Consider the following 20,809-nt stretch of genomic DNA (forward strand, 5'->3'; position numbering starts at 1 on the left):
TATTTTCCTAAAGATATTTAACAAGATCCTAAGAAGTCATGTGCTAGGGATTCTTATTGTACTGAATGATTGTATCCTTTAAGCCTCTGGAGTTAGGACTGACAGGAACCCAGTACAAATTACTGGGGGCTAGAGTCCAGAAGCAGGCCAGGGGCCAGTCTACATTGCACTTCGATACCAATTCCATATAATATTCAGCCTGTGTTTGGGCAGTCTGAAGCGGCTCTTAGCAGCTATGAACCCCATATCCATGGACAGTTTCCGTTCTGGAGGGCAGTCTTCAAAACATTTATGAAAGTACAAGGCCTCCCAAACATTCAGATATATTTTTCTTCCTACATGTAGTGCCAGTGTTTTTCTCATTTTCATTTACTTGAAACAACAGATCAAATGTTTTGTCATAATCAGTGAATGGCAAGACTCCCTTTATTACACGGGTATTACCATGTTAGAGATAAGAAGAGCTCTTATAACCATAAACAACCACTACAATGTAGCAACTTACAGTTTCCTATTTTATATTGCAGCTCTGTAACATTTGACCATTTTTGTAAGGGTTTCCTGATTTCGAGGAGGATTATTAGCATTTTCCATTTTTGGCCAATTCTGGATGCTGGTAATGTTACCACTCACTGCAGGCAATGATGGCTCTACTCAGCCGAAGACCTCTTGTAGGCAATGTGGACCATATCTGCTTTCCTACCTGAGAGATTAGCAAATTGGGTTTGGTGATCATGAAATTCTCTCAGATCTCATATTACCAAGGAGACCCTGGTTGTACTTGTCAGGGCTGCCAGTTGGCCCTGCTGAAACTTTAGAACTGCACCAATGTCTGAGACTTTCATCCCTCCCTCCTTCCTTCACACAGGTGAAACCTGCCTGCCTCACTGACAGCTTTCCCAGCCTCCTCCAGGCTCCCCTCTGTTTTCTCTTATACACATTCCCCCCCAGTAAACTTCTTGTACATTTAATGCCATCTCAGTGTCTGCTCCCAAGAGGACCCCAACTGACTCACTGGGGCATTTAACCTCCAATTCCTTTCCTCCCTTGGCTGAGATCTGTTCCAGGAAGTATCTCCAGGACACTCCAGCCTGTTGCACAGGCCAAAGAAAAGCCCTCAGGCTGAGGAGCAAGTACTTGCAAGAGGACACCAGTGGCAAGAACAGGGACATGGTGAGACATCGACATCATTGGCTACAGTAGTACTAGTCACTCTTGACTATGTTGTTTCAATAGTTCTCCTCAAAAACATTTGTCACCTATTTTGGAGTTAATTCAGAGGATTGCTCCAAAAGAAAAAACTAAAAAGCAAAACCAGCTTTATTAAAATGGTTCTGGATTTATCTTTTGAGAATTCCTTTCATAAGAAATAAAGTCCTTAAGCTATATCAGGAATAAAAATGTTCTGCTTGAGATAGAAAAACCATTGGTTTTATGTACCCTACATCAAATTCCTAGTGTGATGTTCAAACCCATTCCTGAAACCTATAGCCTGACAGATTTCATAGGATAAAAAGCCTGAGTTTAAGAGTTCTTAAAAGCAGAGTAATTGGTCTAATGGGTTTGGAAATAATATGCAGTTTAAGGCCTAAATGATCTGCATGTGATACATACACACGTTTATATGTTTTATTCTACTTAAAATGAGGAATAGGTGTTCTGACTTTAATTCTACTTAGTAGGCCAATAAGGTGTAACAGAAAATTCATCCAGAATGAATACGGTTTTGGTTTGGCTGTTTCCCAACCCAGTCGCACCTTGAATTGTAATAATCCCCACATGTCAAGGGCAGGACCAGGTGGAGATAAATGAATCATAGCAGGTGGTTTCTGCCATGCTGTTCTCCTGCTAGTGAGTTCTCATGAAATCTCATGGTTTTATAAGGGGCTTACCCCTTCCCTCGACACTCATTCTTTCTGTTGCCACCCTGTGAAGATGTGCCTTTCGTCATGATTTTAAGTTTCCTGAGGCCTTCCCACCCATGCAGAACTGTGAGTCAATTAAACCACTTTATAAATTACCTAGTCTTGGGTATGTCCCTATAGCAGCCTGAGAATGAACTAATACAAAGATGTAGGGATAAGATAAAATTAACGGAAATAGAGTGCATGACACTGTTCTGCATATTATGTTCTGATCAAGGGTACACATGGGCCTGCTCATAGTCCCACTTTATTAGTCATTTGAAATGCTGCAAACTTAGTCATCAGGAAAATACAACAAAGGATATATTTAAAAATTAATTTAATGCTTGGCTAAAGCTTAATTACATATATAATTATCAAACGATAGTCCTTAATTTCCAAAAAATTCCTCTTTTGAAAATCACAGAATCAGAAAGCATAAACTTTAAAACAAGTTCTTTGAATATTTACAATGTGATATAAACATTATAGAAGACCATGGATATTAAATTGCCTGGGTGTGGCTAATCAGCAAGGCGTATTCTTTATTGCATATTTAACTCACATATGTGGGATTTTAAATATGACAAACTACTAAAATTCAAATGCATGTATGTGCAAGCTGGGCAGGGAGTAAAATCATGAATGAGACAGGACGGTCAGCCCAAAACCATGCAATTAGGTTGTGGGTTTATTATTCTCAAAAGTGAAATTTCTATGTTCCATTTGAAAGTATGTTGCATATATCATTTAGCATTCACATTAAACCCACATTTGACTCTAACGCTGATTCAAGGAAGAAAGTTCAACATTCACTCAACGACTAAGTCCACAACTCAACTCTCAATGTTAAGGCAGCACAGCTACAGTGATAGCAACGCTAACCAAAAGGTAATGAACATTTAGTCACTTGCCAGCCCTTTTGTTACAACAGTGTAGTAATTTCCCTAAGACAATTTGCTACCGGATAATTTTCTGCTGTTAAAAGGCTTCCTCTGTAGAAAAACACCACAAATTTCCAGTGTGAAAGTAAATCCATGGTGGTATAAATATATATATGCATAATTACACAATTTACACTGCACACATCGTTTACAGGGGACAATTAACTGAGGGGGTTAATTTAAATGACCATACAAAATACTTCTGTAAACAAAGTATGACAGGCAGTAAACATTCATAGACTCCTAGAAATAATCTGAATTCCTTTCATTCTGAAGAAATATCATTTAAGGACACAGTATTGAATATAATGTTTTTTGTATTAAAACAAGAATCGCTATTTTACAGTTTAAGAAACTTTACATATATACAAAATTTACACATTGGGAATGGTAATCAAGCAAATAGGTTTTTCAGTCTCACAGATCTATTTTCCTTCAATCAAAGACTTAAATTCTTTCACATTGTGGTCACTTGCAACAGACATAGCATGATCCAAAGCTCGAACACTTGCAAGGAGTTTTACTATCTGTTTTATGTTTTCCCTAAAAGAAAAAAATATAGCAGCATCTCATTAATTAGTACATCTAAAAGAAAATTTGCTACCAATTTCATGGCTATTTTAGAGCTTCTGCAATCAATTTTTCCAAGCACACATTTTCAAAGAAGGGAAACAGATATACAAGCTACAGCATGTAGAAAAAAAAAAAAAAAAAAAAAAAAAGCCTGGGCACGGTGGCTCACGCTTGTAATCCCAGCACTTTGGGAGGCTGAGGCGTGTGGATCACCTGAGGTCAGGAGTTCAAGACCAGCCTGGCCAACATGGTGAAACCCCATCTCTACTAAAATAAAATAAAAATAAAATAAAAAAAAAGTTTATATTTATCCATATAAAACAAAACTTACATATGTTTAAATGACTAGCCCAGAGACAGGGGACCCATTTAAAAAAAAAAAAAAAAATTCATTGAGATCAATGAGTTTCATTAATATCGCGAAAGAAAAGAAACCAGTCTGTTTTCAAACTACTTCAGAGGCCTGTCTCCCATTCCTTCTCAAACCAGAGTCCTGGCTCTTTCAGCATATACCTGGAACACAAAGGGTATTTGTGTCTTTTCATCACCAATCCATCAAGATCCAGCGTAATTTCCACTCCACCAAAATTCACTACATAAAGTATAATCTGACTTTCCTTATCACCCCAGCTAGAAGGTATTCTGCTTTCTTATTAGGAAGTAATCCTCAAATTTTAGCACACATTAGAATTACCTAGAGAACTGCTGAAATGCAGATCATCCCTGGCCCCACCCCAAGAGTTATATTCAGTAGGCCCAGAGTGGGGCCTGAGAACTTGCAAGTCTATCAAACTCCCAGTATCATGCTGATACTGCTGGTCTAGGGACCACACTTTAAGAATGACTGTTTTAACAGTTAGCTGAAACCACTCATAAGAAACAAGACATAATATGACATTAGTAATTGTCTCATCTCTTCTACAGAATTGTAGTAAGCACCTATTAGGGAAGAATTAGAATTTGCAAAATGTGGCAACCCACGTGAAACCTGCTTTATATGCATTGCACAAAGCAGGTGCTTACATAGCTGTTAAAGTTCTTTTCTGTAGAAAAGTAAACACTATTTGTTAACTCCCAAACAGAAACACTGTTAAATGTATGTAAATCAAAGTTTAAAATGTGATAAAACTTATCTAGTAGAAAACAACACACTGAGAAAAAATGTTAGTGCCAACAAATAACAAAATGGCACACACTAAGAACAAAATCAAATCAACCAAAACCTGCCAAAGAATTTTACCATTAAAATCTTGTTTGTTGTTTTTTGAGATGCAGTCTTGCTCTATTGCCAGGCTGGAGTGCAATGGCACAATCTCAGCTCGCTACAACCTCTGCCTGCCTCAGGCTCCCGAGTAGGGGGAACTACAGACATGCACCACCACACCCACCTAATTTTTGTATTTTTAGTAGAAACGAGGATTCACCATATTGGCCAGGATGGTCTCGATCTCCTGACCTCATGATCTGCCTGCCTCAGCCTCCCAAAGTGCTGGGATTATAGGCATGAGCCACTGCACCCGACCTAAAATCTTTAATAGCTACTTTAATTTTATTGTGGAAAAAATATCCGATTTTCTTGCAGGAAAATAAGGTCTGTTTTCAAGAAAGGGGGATGAGGGAACGGAAGAAGGTTTTGTTACAGTGGTATGACTAATGGTGTGATCTAAACAAAAATGAAACTTTGACATTACAAAGATATATGAAATTAAAAATTTAAAAAGATAATTCCTTCAAACTGCCCTAGTGCTATTATTTACTTTTTATGCTAGAGATTTATCCCAGAATTACCTGAATATCCATAATTAATGTCCACACAAAGGCTAATGGTTCATTCACTCTTTTCTTACAACCCTTGATACAAATTAGAAATAAGCTGCTCCCAAAAAGCCATTAGTGATAACCTCTAGTTCATAATATGGATTAAAACAAAAAATTTCCCCAAATTGGGAGATAACCTTGAATTTACATCTGTATAATGAAACTCCACACAAGAGAGTCTGAGACCTCTCTAATTCTTCAAAGAGGGGGACAGAGAAAACAACCATTGATTCACTCCCCTGAGCGGCTGGTCCTTACCAGAAGTCTTTCCTTAGTATCTTCATAAATAACATACTGAAAAAAAGATAAAGTAAAAACTGCAAAAACGAAAAATAATGTGCATTTTTGGCAGGTTTATAATACTAAGTGAACATACAATTTAAACTAAAATATAAATATTTCTACTTAAAACATTTTAATACTAAATCTGGCAACTAAAACAACTCTAGATTACCATTTCATTAATTACAAAATTACCTTGCATTTCTTTTTTCCACATCAGAGCACCCAATACTGTTTCTATAAATTGTATCTGCTAAGTGTACAAGGTATCGGCAAAAGTTTTCTAACTGAGAAATAGTCCTTTCTCCTTTCAGATTCATGAACCATTGTTTGGGGAAACAATTGATTACCTGTGGAGAAGAAAGATGTAAAATAAAATAGTTAAGACAGAATAAATTAAAGTATTAAAAGCAAAGTCTAGATAACAGGTATAAATGTATTTCACCAGAAGACATGCTTCTGAGCTACAGCAATTACTCTGAAGAAATATTCTTTTAAATCTGACTTCCTATGTTAACTAAACCAATATACCTGAATTTTTACCCCAACCAATGGGTTAGGCACTCAAAGCAAAAGAAAATCTGTCCAATATTTGAGTAAATTAGTAATGTAAAACTGACAACCAACTGCTTCATTTTCCAGTCTTCTAGGATGGCCTAAATAAACTGAGTTTCCTTTTTCAGCAGTTTTTGATGTAAAAATATGAGTGGTATAAAAATGAAATCACAGTGCCCCCATCCCCCACAATAATTCCACGAATAGGCATCCGTGCATGCTGACAACGGGAGTCAAGTTGGCCCAGACTGAGGTTAAGATAGTGAGGTTATTATTATCCTGAAATTAAAGCTTTTATTTATACCTACAAAATATTAAAACTTTTGCTAATATCTACAAAATATGGATATAGATGGATATATATAATAGTATGCATTTTTATGTAAAAAAAGTTGTAGGGGTTTGGAACTACCTGGGTAGGCAAACTGTCAACCTTACATGCAAGTCCAGTAATCAAAGGGGTTTCATAAAATTCTCAAATCCCTCTTCAAACAAACAAAAACTTAATTCATTTTAACTCATATGCTTTAAAAACTACACTAGGTCATTTAACTCACATTTTGGGCTTTTTTGATGCTGTCATCTCCATATTCTGAATTCTGAAAAGCCATGAGAATATATCGATTTAATAAACCATCTATTGATAACTCTTGTAGAGTTTTATTTGAGAAAATGCCATACCACTGAAGAAAATTGCCTAATAGCTGGAAAGAAGAAAAAATAGGTAACGTGACACAATTAGATTAAGTACAAGTAAATAAGTTACATAGTAAAACATCACATGAAATACAGCAGACCCTGTCTTGCAAAGTACTAAGAAATATTAATACTTTCAATGGTACAGATATTTCCTAGAATGGTTACATTTGAATATTCAATTTTAATTAGTCAAAATTGAAACAGCCACATGTAGCTAGTGGCTACAGCACTGGTCAGCATAGATATAGAACATTTTCCATCTTTGCAGACAGTCAGGGAGTGCTAACTCTTAGGTAAGTGTCCTCCATTCAAAATTACACTCCAGCTGGTTCTATGCACACCCCCCCGCCATCCCCCTACCGCTGCCCGCAAAGGATGGGAGAGTCTGACTACAATCCTGCATAGCTACCACATATCATGAACTACAACCAAGTTATATCACTGTGCATCTCAAGCTACCCAAGCTCAGTCAATACATAGAAAGTGAAAGCTATCATAATAAAATGGAAGCCCCATCCCATCCCACCATAAAAACTTATAGTTTCCCAGTTGTTTCTCAACTTAGTAAATGGTAACACCATTCAACCAGCTGCTCGTGCCAAGGGTCTGGAGATCATTCCTGACCTCTCTCTCAAGTTGTGTGTCTCCACCACCATCCAGTCTCTCCATTTCCCTCAGTTCCTGCTGCCATCCCCCAAATCCAACCCACCTTAATCTCTTCGGAACCCTTCAGTTACTCCAGTAATTATGAGCAAGAGCATGGAGTAGCCTTTCTTAAGCAGGGCTCTGAAAGAGTTCCAAATCTACAGAAAATGATTTGTGTGGCTCTTTACTCAGTTCTCCCAAGAATGATACATAGTTAGTACTGTTACAGATGCGCGGCAAAGAGGAGAATTCATTATAGACAATGGAGGCTTTAGGGCATTAGGTATTAAGTCTCCCACAGAAGCCCAGTTGAGAAGAGCTGCTCAAGAGTCAGACTGGCCTGAGTTTGAATCCCATCTCTAATTACCAATGGAATGACCCTGGGCAGGTTATTGTGTGCCTCACTGCCCCATCAGTAAAGTGAAAAAACAGTGTGTACCTCATTGAGTCATTCTGAGGATTCAAGATAATCTATGTCAAAGGTACGGCACAGCGCTTGGTACATAGTAAACACACAATAAATACTAGTTCCCCTAAAATACACAATAAATACCAGTTCCCATTTTCATTATTACTATCCACACCTACTTCAATCTATTATCTCCACATAGCAGACAGAGTAATCTTAAAAATAGCAATTTATGGCTGGGCACAGTGGCTTATACCTGTAATCCCAGTACTTTGGGAAGCCAAGGAAGGGGGACCACTTGAGCTCAGGAGATTAAGACCAGCCTGAGCAACACAGCAAGACCTCATCTCTTTAAATAAAAAAAAATTAAAAAAAAAAAAAGGCAATTTGTTTACTTACCTTAAACCCTTCCATGACACACATATATAGTTAACTGGTTTTCAACAAAGGTACAAAAGCAATTCAATGGACTGTGAAAGGGAAATATGTTGGGCCTCTTCAAGCTGGGAACCCCGCTCAGGGCAAATCTGCCTCCCATTCTATTCAAAGTCATCTGTCAGCTCATGGAGACCAATGCATATTCTGATTGCCTCTTCTGGAAAAACTTATCAGAAACTCCAAAGAAAGGAACCATCTCTCTCTTACCTACATGTGACCTGGAAGTCCCCAATGGGGGGCCTTGCTTTGAGCTGTCTCCACCTTTCCGGATGGAACTAATGTATTCATTGATGTCTCATGTCTCCCTAAAATGTATAAAACCAAGCTATGCCCTGACCACCTTCTGCACATGTCATCAGAACTTCCTAAGGCTGTGTCACGGGTGCGTCCTCAATTGTGGCAAAATAAACTTTCTAAATTAACTGAGACCTGTCTCAAATTTTCGGTGTTCACAGGACAAAGGACAGCCTTTTCAACAAATAGTCCTGGAACAAATAAACCTTAATCCAGGCCTCACACCCTATAATAAAAATTAAGAGTCACAGACCTAAACGTAAAACTTAGAACTATGAAACTTCTAGAAGAAAGGATAGAAGACCTTTGTGGCTTCAAGTTAGGCAAAGATTTCTTAGATACGACATCTAAAGCACAATCCGTAACAGGAAAAAAAGAAGAACTAGACTTCATCAAAATTAAGAACTTCTGCATAAGGAAGACTATTAGAATAGAAAGATAAGCCACAAACTGAAAAAAAAAAATCTGCAAATCATTTATATGATAAATGACTTCTCTCCAGAATATAGAACTCAATGCTTAGTAAGAAGAAAGCCCAATTTAAAACCTAAGCAAAAGATCTGAAGACATTTCACCAAAATACATAAACGAATTGCAAATAAGCACATGACTGTCATTAGGGAAATGCAAATGAAAACCACAATGAGATACCATATTGCACCCCACAGAATAACTTTAAAAGCAAAACACTAACAGCAAGTATGGTGGGAGTAAAGAATAACCAGGACAGCAACAGGTTACTGGTAAGAATGCAAAATGATACAGCCACTTCGGAAGACAGCTTTGTCCAGCTGTTTCACCCAACTGCAATGAAACTTACATATTCAGAACACCCTTATAGAAGCCTTGTTCATAACCAAATTGGAAATGTTGGGGCCAAGGGAAAGCTTCCCCTTACGCCTATGAAGTTTCGCTGAAAATTACTGACAAGAGGCAAATTAACAGGAGAAAAGGCATATAAATTTATTTGATCACAGTTTTATATTACATGAGAGCCTTCAGAGTAAAGACCCAAAGATGGAGGAGAAACTGTCTACTTCTATGTTTAGGTTTAACAAAGTATGTACAGGCATGCAGAAACACGCCTGGACAAAAAGGTATGATCTACTGCTCATAGACCAAGAGAAGACACACAACAAAGCCTGTCCATCCAGATTCTTCTTGGCCTCTCCCAGCAGCATTCTTTCTTTCTGGGTATGGGGCAGGACCTTCTCTGGAATGGGGGTTTTATGACCTATAATCAAACAAGGTAGGTCAGATGTTTTATGGCCAGTTTTTACACAGGCAGAGCCAAAATTAAGAGTAATATATTTAGGTTTTATGGCTGGCTTTGCAGAAAAGGGGTTCTGGTGTCTATGACCCACCTGGGGCAACAGGGATTCTAGTTTCTATGTCAACCCTCAAGGGAGAACAGGACTGAAAGACAGGAGGGCAGAAGAAGGTCAAAGAAAAAGTTATTCTGAGGCTGAGGCCTTCATTTTATGGTATTGTTTTCTGAGTCCCAAGATAAACAATCCAAATGTCCCTTAATTAGGGACTAAATAAAAACCAAAACCCAACTCTGGTGCACCTACACAGCAAGGCTGAACCTCAAATGTATTCAGTGAAAGCAGCCAGACTCCAAAGACTCTGCCTATCATGTAATTCCCTTCACTTCCTAGGACACAGACTGGGAGGTGGCCAGGGCTTGCTGTGACCTTGACTGTACAGCAGCAGATAGCATGGCTGTACCTGCTCATCAGAATTCACACAACTATATACTAAAGAGAGTGAATTTTACTGTACGTAAATCGTATCAATTTTTTTTTTTAAAGGAAAAAATCTTTCTGTGACTTCCTACAACTTCTGGGATAAGGACCAAACTATTTCAAATGACCTACAAGATCCTCTATCATCTGGACTATGGACCTCCTTGCTCACTCCAGCTGTCCTATGCTTTCTTCAGCGCCTCCAGTGTAGCCTGCTCTCTTTCACCTCAGGGCTAACTCCTATTTATGCTCCAGGTCTAAAGATCTAAATATCACTTCCTCAGGGTGGAAGGAAATCTTCTGGGACTGGTTAGTCAAGGTCTCTGTGCCCTTTTCATATGTTCCACATTACCTTGAATGTCCCCTTTCATAACTCATCACACCTGCGATTACCTATTTGATGTCAACTGTGCTGGACTATGAACTCCACAAAGACTCCACTTCTAGCTTGCTTACTGCTATATCCCCAAACCTCAGAAGAGTATCTGCTCCAGCAGTCCTCCTTATCTGTGGTTTCAGTCAGCTGTGGCACAGTACGATAACGTATTTTGAGAGAAAGAGAAACTACATTCATATATCCTTTACCACAGTGTATTATTAATAATTGCTCTATTATTAGTTATTGCTAATTTCTTACTGTGCCTAATTTATAAATTAAACTTTATCATAGGTATGTATGTAGAGGAAACAACAGTATATATAGGGTTTGGTACCATCTGTGGTTTCAGGTAGCCACTGGGCATCTTATCCCCACGGATATGGGGAGGACTACTGTAATCTACTTGCTAAAAAATTAATTGCAGCTTAGTCAGGCATTTTGTTGAGTACCATGGACCTTACTTTGGAACTCAGAAATCACTTTCTCCTGTGAAAATATCAAACTTGAATGAACTTTTGGAATAAAATTACTTTATAAAATGGAGATTTTGGGTATACATACAAATAGATCTAAGCCTATGGAGTTAATAAAAAACAAAACACTCTGCAAAATATAATATATGAAGTCAAACGAAATCTGAGTATTTTAGATAGTCTATGAATACGTACCTTAACTGAAGACCAAAACTGTCGTTGAAAAAACAAGTAAGGCCCAGAATTTTTATTTTCTAAGACACTAAGTAAAAACAGAGAAACATACCATGATCAGATATTTTATATGTAGGTGCCATATGATTCCTAGACAAAAGATTTTTCTACAAAACAGGTAAACTAATTCTTTAATTTTTCAAATAATTGCATTCTGGAAGATAGTATGTTAAAAAGGCAATGGAAATTTACTCTGAGACACTCAGGGAGAACATAAGAGTATTAACTGTTTTATTCTGCTTAAGGGAACAATCTCCCCACTAATCTAGTCTCTCTGTAATACACTATGAGGGTGAAGTTTGAATTTCAAGCAAGTTTTTCAGAATTTTATAATCCTTCTCTGAAAGACAATGGAGAATATTATCTTTAATATTCTTCAGAGTTACTTACTTTTTGGGATATAAGGGCATAAAGACATCGTCATCTAAAGTTCTTCTCATTCTCAATAAAAGTGCCTTTAGGTATACCTAAAGAGTTAAAAGTAGATCACACATTTTAATAAGCACTATGACAAAAAAAAAAGACATATTCCAAATCATGTAACTGAATATTGAACTGAGTGAACTAGTTTTCCAAATTTTTAATTTTCCTCATTGAAGACCCTAAGTAATTAATACTTAATAATCTATTAGTTCATTCCTCAACAACTGCCATGCAATAAAACTTTAGAAATCTTTCAATCCCTTAGTCTACATAAAGATTTAAGACCAGACACATAATCAAGTTCTCAAAGTGAAAATTCAACAATGACAAAGAACACCCACCTTCTCTACATTTAAATAGCTCCTATGAAAGGCCCCTGAAGAGCATTACCTTTAAGTGTGGAAACTAGTTATAAAACAGTATCTAGTTGTTTCATATGCTGTTTAATTGGTTTGGGTGCCCAATCTTTTGGCTTCCCTGGGCCATACTGGAAGAACTATCTTAGGCCGCACATAAAATACACTGACACTGATGATAGCTGATGAGCTAAAAAAATAAAAAAAATTTAAAAGGGGGGGGCAGAGTCTGTGCATAAATTTCATGTTTTAAGACAGTTTACAAATTTGTGTTGGGCTGCATTCAAAGCCGTCCTGGGCCACATGTCCATGGGCCATGGGTTGGACAAGCTTAAATTATCAATTGTTAACATTTTAGTTTCTCATTTCCCCCCAAAAAATACAGTCCTTAAAAGGACATTTGACTAGTTGGATTGGGACTGAGGTGTGGTGGTGAGAAATCATAATAATGAAAGGCTATTTAAACTGATGCCATCTTCCTTCTTTATTAATTTTTTTAAACTGAAAACTAGCATCTCACTGTGGGACTAGGTATAAAAAAAAGAAAAAAAACCTAACATCTCAAATTTTGTGTATTTCAGGCTTTAACAGCCCTGATGGCCCAAGTGGGAGAACCAGATTTTTGATTGGTTTAGGATAACAACTCATTCTCTCAATGCTTGCTCATATTCAATAGAAAGAGAAAAAAAAAAAAAGTCTTCCAAAGATACTAAATTACCTGTGTATTTTTATTTTCTGCATTCACTACTGAAGGATATCCATTGATTAATTTTAGTGTAATTCCCACCATTCTTGAAGTCTGTGTTGTAGAAAAAGGGTCCCACATATTTTCAGCTATCACTATTAAGAAAAAAAGAGGATTGAGACACAGAAGCCAATTGTAGCTTAAATTTTTTGTCAAGCAGATCTCTATTAATGTCAATCCTAATTTATTTTTCCTCTTTCTCTACAATATAAGCTTTAGTCTTCTTTGTGCTATTGACTGTGGGAATTTGGAGGGATAGGGATGTGGAGAGAGGATAGATTATTCTTATTTCTGGTACTCAGGGAAAATGAAGATTAGGAAAAAAGAGGATTTCTGTAGAAATGTTGTCTTGGCATCAAGAATTTCTTTTTTTTTTTTTTTTTTTTTTTTGAGACGGAGTCTCGCTCTGTCACCCAGGCTGGAGTGCTGGATCTCAGCTCACTGCAAGCTCCGCCTCCCGGGTTCATGCCATTCTCCTGCCTCAGCCTCCCGGGTAGCTGGGACTACAGGCGCCCGCCACCTCGCCCGGCTAGTTTTTTGTTTTTTTAGTAGAGATGAGATTTCACCGTGTTAGCCAGGATGGTCTCGATCTCCTGACCTCGTGATCCGCTCGTCTCAGCCTCCCAAAGTGCTGGGATTACAGGCTTGAGTCACCGCGCCCGGCCGGCATCAAGAATTTCAAACTAACATTTCTAGTATTCAAAATAAATTCCTATATCAATGATTCCTAATCTTTTTTGAGGAACTTATGAAAGAATTGAAATTGTTCCCCACATAAATGCATATCCTCCCTCAAACTATGTATAATTTTGCTTCAGTTAGTCTTTGAATTTCTAAACCTCACCTATGAAGCAATTACTGCACTCAATTACAGGCCCACCCTAAAGCGGTCCTCAAGTCCCAGGATAAGAACCCCTCTGCCCTCAAGTCATCTCTGGGCCAGGTGGTAACTATTATTTCTCATGTAATTTCCATAAGGAAATATGCTCTGAATTAAAAACTCATAAAAATAGATTTGGAAAAGCCAGTGTGTCTGAATGCTCAATTCAGAGAACAGGAGATTTACCTGTTAGTTTAGGAAGAATCACCTTTTCCACAATGGTAGGTAGTAGGGCAACATCTACATCATCTTTTTCTTGCTCTCGTTCTTCACAACCATAAAACAGCAAAGATTCAAACCACAGCATATTCTCAAAGTCACGACATTTTGCCTAAAAGACATTTAAAAGGTTACCCAAATACTAAAATAGTGGGTATTTCAGCTTCCAGCTGTGATAAGAGAAACAAGAACTGGATTTAACCTTTGGTTGTAAACAACTAAAAACTGGACAGCTGGAGATATCATGCTACCGGATTTCAAACTGTAAGGCCACAGTAACCAAAACAGCATGGTACTGATACAAAAACAGACACATAGACCAATGGAACAGAATAGAGAACTTAGCACTAAGACTGCACACCTACAACCATCTGATCTCCAACAAACCTGACAGAAACAGGCAACGGGGAAAAGATGCCCTGTTTAATAAATGGTGCTGGGAGAACTGGCTAGCCATATACAGAAAACTGAAAATGGACTCCTTCCTTACACTATATACAAAAATTAAGTCAAGATGGATTAAAGACTTAAATGTACACTCCAAAACTATAAAAATCCTGGAAGAAAATCTAGTCAATACCATTCAGGACATAGGCATTGGGCAGATTTCATGACAAAAACACCAAAAGCAACTGCAACAAAAGCAAAAATTGACAAATGGTATCTAATTCAACTAAGGAGCTTCTACATAGCAAAAGAAACTATTATCAGAATGAATAGACAACCTACAGAATGGGAGAAAATTTTTGCAATCTGTGCATCTGACAAAGGTCTAATATCCAGAGTCTAGAGGAAACTTAAATGTATAAGAAAAATATAATCCCATTAAAAAGTGGGCAAAGACATGAACAGACATTTCTCAAAAGAAGACATTCATGTAGCCAACAAACATGAAAAAAAGCTCAACATCACTGATCATTAGAGAAATGCAAATTAAAACCACAATGAGCTACCATCCCACACCAATCAGAATGGGAATTATTAAAAAGTCCAGAAACAACAGATGCTGGTAACGTTTTGGAGAAAAAGGAACACTTTTACACTATTGGGGGGAGTGTAAATTAGTTCAACCATTGTGGAAGACAGTGTGGCAATTCCTCAAAGATCTAGAGGCAGAAATACCATTTGACCCAGCAATCCCATTACAGGGTATATACCAAAAGAAATATAAATCAGTCTATTATAAAGCTACAAGCATATGTATGTTCACTGCAACACTATTCACGATAGCAAAGACATGGAATCAACCCAAATGCCCACCAATTATAGACTGGATAAAGAAAATGTGGTACATATACACCATGGAATACTATGCAGCCATAAAAAGGAACGAGGTCATGTCCTTTGCAGGGACATGGATGGAGCTAGAAGCCATTATCCTCAGCAAACTAACGCAAGAACAGAAACCCAAACACCACATGTTCTCACAAGTGAAAGCTGAACAATGAGAACATATGGACACATACTGGGAACCACACACACTGAGGCCTGTTGGGGGGTGAGGGTGGGGACTTAGTGGAGGGAAAGCATCAACAGCTACTGGATGCTAGCTTAATACCAAGGTGATGGGTCGATCTGTGCTGTAAACCACCATGCCACATGTTTACCTAAGTAACAAATCTGCACATGTACTCCGGAACTTAAAAGCTGAAGAAAATACAAAAGAACTGGACAAAATACAATGGACCACAGGCAGCACAAGACTATGACCCTTGAAAGAAAGGAATCAAATGAGGTGAGGTGCTAGTTCAGGGCAGCAGAGCAGTCTTGTTGAGTGGAGGAGACAGAGGGTGGAGTTCAGGAAGGCTGAGACAGCTGGAAGCTGTGGGGCAGAGGAGTGGGCGACACAGAAAAACAACTCCAAAACACAGTCTCGGGCCTTTGCTGCCTACCAAGATACTCAGACACACAGCAGAACTTCAGAAGGTCTAGCCAAGAGCACACAGGAAATAGGAGCTGTGAGCTGAATGCTTCTCAGAGCTCACATTTTTTTCAGTTGTGTTTCCCGGGCTTCAACCTCAGCCCCATTTTCCTTACAGTCCACAAATTCAACCTAGCCAATCTCAACCGTGTGTACAGCTTCACCCAAGTCAGTTTTTAACTTCTCAAACCACATTGTAAACATCACCACTAGACCTCCAGAGTCAATTCTAGACCCCTCTAGCCCCCTCCCTTTATGACAGACCAATAGGTCCTCCTGATTCCACCTCCTTATCTCTTTTTTTTTTTTCTTGTGACAGGTCTTGTTCTATCACCCAGGCTGGAGTGCAGTGGCACAATCATAGCTCATTATAGCCTCAATCTCCTGGGCTCAAGCAATCCTGCCTCAGCCCCCCAAGTAGCTGGGAATACAAGCACGTACCACTATAGCTAATTTTTTTTTTTTTTAAATAGAGACAAGGTCTTGCTATGTCGCCCAGACTGGTCTTGAACTCCTGAGCTCAAACCATCCTCCTGCCTTGGCCTCCCAAACTGTTAGGATTACAAGCATGAGCCACCATGCCTGGCCTATCAATTTTTCTCACCATGACCACTGACTTGGTTCACGTCCTTATTTCACACCTGCCTCATCGTGCTTTCCCATCTGGCTCTGAGATCCTTTAGGATCAAAGGACCAAGTTCTTACTATTCGTGTTCATATCCCAGTGTTACTACATATAATTTTAGCTGGCTGAAAAAAGAATTATATGTAAACTGAAAAAAAAAACCACACAGCTCTTCTGGGAAGAGATGAAACTTAAAAGGAAAGATCATAAGATTATAACCAGATACAACCTGTATCAATTACAGCCTATGCCCTATCGCCCCTGCAAAATATTTTGCTTAAGCTTACTTCTCTAGCATTGAGATTAAAATTACCCAGATATCAAATTATAACACTTTCTAATAGTGACAGAAGCCACTCACCTCAAGAGGAGTCCAAGTGAGGAGCTGAAGTCGTATGAGGGGGTTGAATAATTTTGGCAAACAAAGGCCAATGTAAGCATCCTTGTAGGACGTGTAGTATTTTGAACGCCATGCTTCAAACTGTGATTTAATACAGTCGATTGAATAGAAACTTTCAAGGACATCTTCAAAAACTTTGCTGGATTCTTTTGAAATTCGATCTAAAAACAACAAAACCCCAGAGAGAACCATACATTAGTATGAAGTAGGAAAAAAATAGTCCAATATTTTCTGTTTTCTTTGTTGCTTCAGTATCAGAAGATATGCTAATTAACAAAGGGCCAATTATTAGTCATAATTTAGAAGAAAAAATAAAGATAAATTGATGTTTCAATTTCTCTTTTATGTAAACTACAGTGCAGCCAGTCCTTGTTTTGCAGTTCCAGTATGTACAATTTTTCTAAATTTAGCTAAATAACACTGTTTCCAAACAAGACAGTTCAAATTTTAGTGACCATAGTATATTAGCCATGAGTAATTGCACTGCTAGCTTTCTAGTCCACAAACCACTGCACAGATTAACAGCTGTGCATCATAATCAGTCACTAATCACACTGCTTCATTCAAACTCCGTTGGTGATTATAATAACTGACCTAGTCAACCATCAGTTGAATGAATGCTAAGAACTTCAAGTGAAAAGTTATTTAAGTTTTCTTTTTTTTTTTTGAGACAGATTCTCACTCTGTCACCCAGGCTGGAGTGAAGTGGCACAATCTCAGCTCACTGCAACCTCTGCCTCCCAGGTTCAAGTGATTCTCCTGCCTCAACCTCCCGAGTAGCTGGAAGTACAGGTATGTACCACCATGCCCAACTAATTTTTGTATTTTTAGTAGAGATGGGGGTTTCATCATGTGGGCCAGGTTGGTCTTGAACTCCTGACCTCAAGTGGTCCACCTGCCTCGGCCTCCCAAAATGCTGGGATTACAGGTGTGAGCCATTGTGCTGGACCAAGAATAAGATACTCTTATGATGTCCCAGATTACTTGGGAAAAGGAAATCTTTACAATGGAGAGAGAAAGTTCTGAGAACCTTTACTGCAAGATCAATCTTAACAATGCTAATAGTGGGACAGTCTAACATTTGTCATGTGCTTTTAGGCAGTATGAAACAGCATCCTGTATAAATTATTCTTGGGAAAAAAAAGTTTAACTTAAATCTAATTAAGCCTTCAGACCTAAATTCCAGTTTACAAGAAATGGATCAAAGAACAAGTTAAACAATGCTATGAGGAAACATACAGAACAGTCTAGAATATAGGATATTCTATAAGTGGCCCGGTCTCTTCAAAAAGCTAGTGTCTTAAACAACAGGGGTGGGTGTGTGAATGTGTAGAGTACTTACGGTTATTCATTTATTCTAGATTTTAAAATGTAACAACCAAATGCAGAGCGTGAACCTTAGGTGGATCCTGGTTTCAAAAACCACAAAATAACAAAATAAAAATAGTTCCTAAAAAGGGTTTTTCCAGGATGCCATTGAGGAAAATTAAATATGGACATGATATTAAGAAATTTGTTAATTTTCTTATTGTGCTAAAAAAAAGAATCAGAATAGCCATCGTTAAAAAAAAAAAAAAAAGATAATAGTACTGTGATCACACAGGAAAATATACTCATTTATAGGAAACACACACTGAAATTTTGGGGAGTGAAGTGCCATGAGGTATGTAAGGTACTTTCAAATAGTTCAACAAACACACACATCTCCATGTACAAAGAGTCAGGCAAACTTGGTGAAATGATAAGCATTGTTATCTGAGTGATAGGTATGTGGATGATCACTGTGCTAGTCTTTCAAATTTTCTGTTTAGAAATGTTCACTGTAAAAAAAAGTGAGAGAAAGAAGCTTCTCGAACTAAGTTCCAAATGGTGTGCAATTGATATAATTCCAAACAATTATAGCCAATGGTGGGAAATGAAGACTTTTATTTGGGATCCTTCTGAAAATGCCTGGCACATAATAGTACTAACCACCCTCTAAAGTGAGATTACTCATGACTCCCCAAGAGTTTCCTTCAGGGCTGAGTGCTCTGCTGCCAAGCTTTACCTTTCCAGACCAGACAGGCTGCAATGAGAGTTGCCCTCAGGACCTGACACATTTCCAGTCACTTAAAATTCTACCATTTGGAAGAGTAACAACATTTATTATGCAAGTACTAAGTATACCCTATGAGAAGGTGTTACCCCTATTTTTGAGAATTCATCATGATAGTCACTAATAAAAAGGCATGCAAGTTTCTGCAATTAAAAAAGAAGTGCCTGGTTCTAATGCAGAGGCCATGAATATTCAAACCATTTCATGGTAAAAACCATACCCAAGTAGAAACTAAATTGATGATGAGTCTTATTTCCAAATAAATGTCTAACCTTTTTCCAGATTGAAATTAGTAATATCTGTAGAAGTTTCTTCATCATCACTGGAAAGGCCTTCAAGGTGATCTGCCATCTTACCGGTTTGCTCTCTGGCTTGTCTACGACGAGTCCTAAATAATAAACATCAAGTTCCCAAACTAGATAAAAGAGACTCCTCCCTTCCCAAACAAGCCAAGAGCAAGGGTTTTGAAAATTACCTCCTGGCCTCCCGCTCTGCAATGCGACGTTTTGCATGCTCTTGATACAGTGCCCGATCGCGTCCAAAGGAATCAAGATTTGGTGCCATCAGAGCTTTGTCTGCAAAACAACAATGGTTAAAATTAAAAGCCATCTTTCAACAATCTTGAGGAAAGAGTTTGCACAGAATAAGCCATTACGATAGACTGCTTGCTAATCTCAACGGCAAGGTTCTGTAATAACTGGTAAACCAGACAGGATTTTAGTTTAGAACAAATTTCAGTATTATTCTGCGTTCCCATTTTAAAAGGTAGAAAAATTAAAGAAGTGATTTCTTTTTAAGAGTTCAACAACCCTACAAATATGTAATTGGGCTTACTCACTATTTTTATGTCTAAGTAACAGGACAGCTATCAGGAATAGCTATCACGATGACCAAATAAATTAAAACTCTAAATTACCTGTGCAAAGGGAAAAATATTATTATTACACTTTTAAAGAAGAAGACCTTAAGCATCATGTTGAATGATATGACAGCAGGAAAACATAGGAAGACATAAGAAAACAGCTTTGTTGCAAGAGTTTAACGAATTTATTATAATTTTGCCTTGTAGAAGTTTGTTTTCTATCACTATTTTGTTACAGACTGAAAACCGTATCTGAGCAGGACTAACTTCTGCCTTCTCAATGCTAATCTTTCTCTTTCACAGCATAGTTTTATTTATTTATTTATTTGCCTTCCTATTTTCCATTTGTCAAAAAACGTTCTAGGGTAATTTCCTAGCTTTAGTTTCCAATCCTATTTGTATTTCAGTTATCATGTTTTTCGTTTTCTAGCGATGGTTCCTGTTCTTACAATATTTCTCTTCTACAGTATTCTATACTGCTGCTGAATAGGATACCTTCTGTTATCTCCCTGGGGCTCCCAACTGTTTGAAAGTATCCTGTTCACAGAAAACTTGCATACTTGCACCAGCACTGTCTCCTCAGTCCCTTTGGTTCTACTGCTCAGGTTGGTCCTTCTGATCATCGTTAACTGCCTGTTCATGTAGAAGAGCAAGATTGGAAGCTGTGTGTGTGGGCAGGAGCTGTCTAACAGAGGTGTCTGCATCAGATCACTAGGTACAGAGCCAGTTCTTTTGTTGGGGACCCCTAGATTTTAGTGTTTCAGGGTCTTTATTTTGGACCTATTCTCTTTAATCAAAAGACTCCCCTAACCTCTTGCCCAGGTAGAAGGGGTGGGGGAAACATCTGTCCACTATACTTCCCTCATTTCTACGTTTTAGTTCCACACT

The 20,809-nt window shown here is 38.0% G+C and overlaps 1 protein-coding gene across 1 annotated transcript in view; it reads right to left on the bottom strand.

The window, feature by feature from the left end:
• Window positions 1-2,227: 2,227 nt before the first annotated feature.
• Window positions 2,228-20,809, bottom strand: part of PAXBP1 (PAX3 and PAX7 binding protein 1) — a 35,607-nt gene continuing 17,025 nt past the window's right edge. The window contains exons 10-19 of the mRNA XM_011960153.1: window positions 19,535-19,634; window positions 19,332-19,447; window positions 16,926-17,125; window positions 13,986-14,130; window positions 12,893-13,014; window positions 11,786-11,862; window positions 11,357-11,423; window positions 6,634-6,780; window positions 5,717-5,871; window positions 2,228-3,391 (exon numbers count right to left, since the gene is read on the bottom strand). Of these exons, the coding sequence (XP_011815543.1) occupies window positions 3,274-3,391; window positions 5,717-5,871; window positions 6,634-6,780; window positions 11,357-11,423; window positions 11,786-11,862; window positions 12,893-13,014; window positions 13,986-14,130; window positions 16,926-17,125; window positions 19,332-19,447; window positions 19,535-19,634 (1,247 nt within the window). The 3' untranslated portion in view covers window positions 2,228-3,273. The remainder of the gene's footprint in view (window positions 3,392-5,716; window positions 5,872-6,633; window positions 6,781-11,356; window positions 11,424-11,785; window positions 11,863-12,892; window positions 13,015-13,985; window positions 14,131-16,925; window positions 17,126-19,331; window positions 19,448-19,534; window positions 19,635-20,809) is intronic.

The sequence above is a fragment of the Colobus angolensis genome, unplaced genomic scaffold (assembly GCF_000951035.1).
Source record: "Colobus angolensis palliatus isolate OR3802 unplaced genomic scaffold, Cang.pa_1.0 Scaffold506, whole genome shotgun sequence".
NCBI lineage: Eukaryota > Metazoa > Chordata > Mammalia > Primates > Cercopithecidae > Colobus > Colobus angolensis.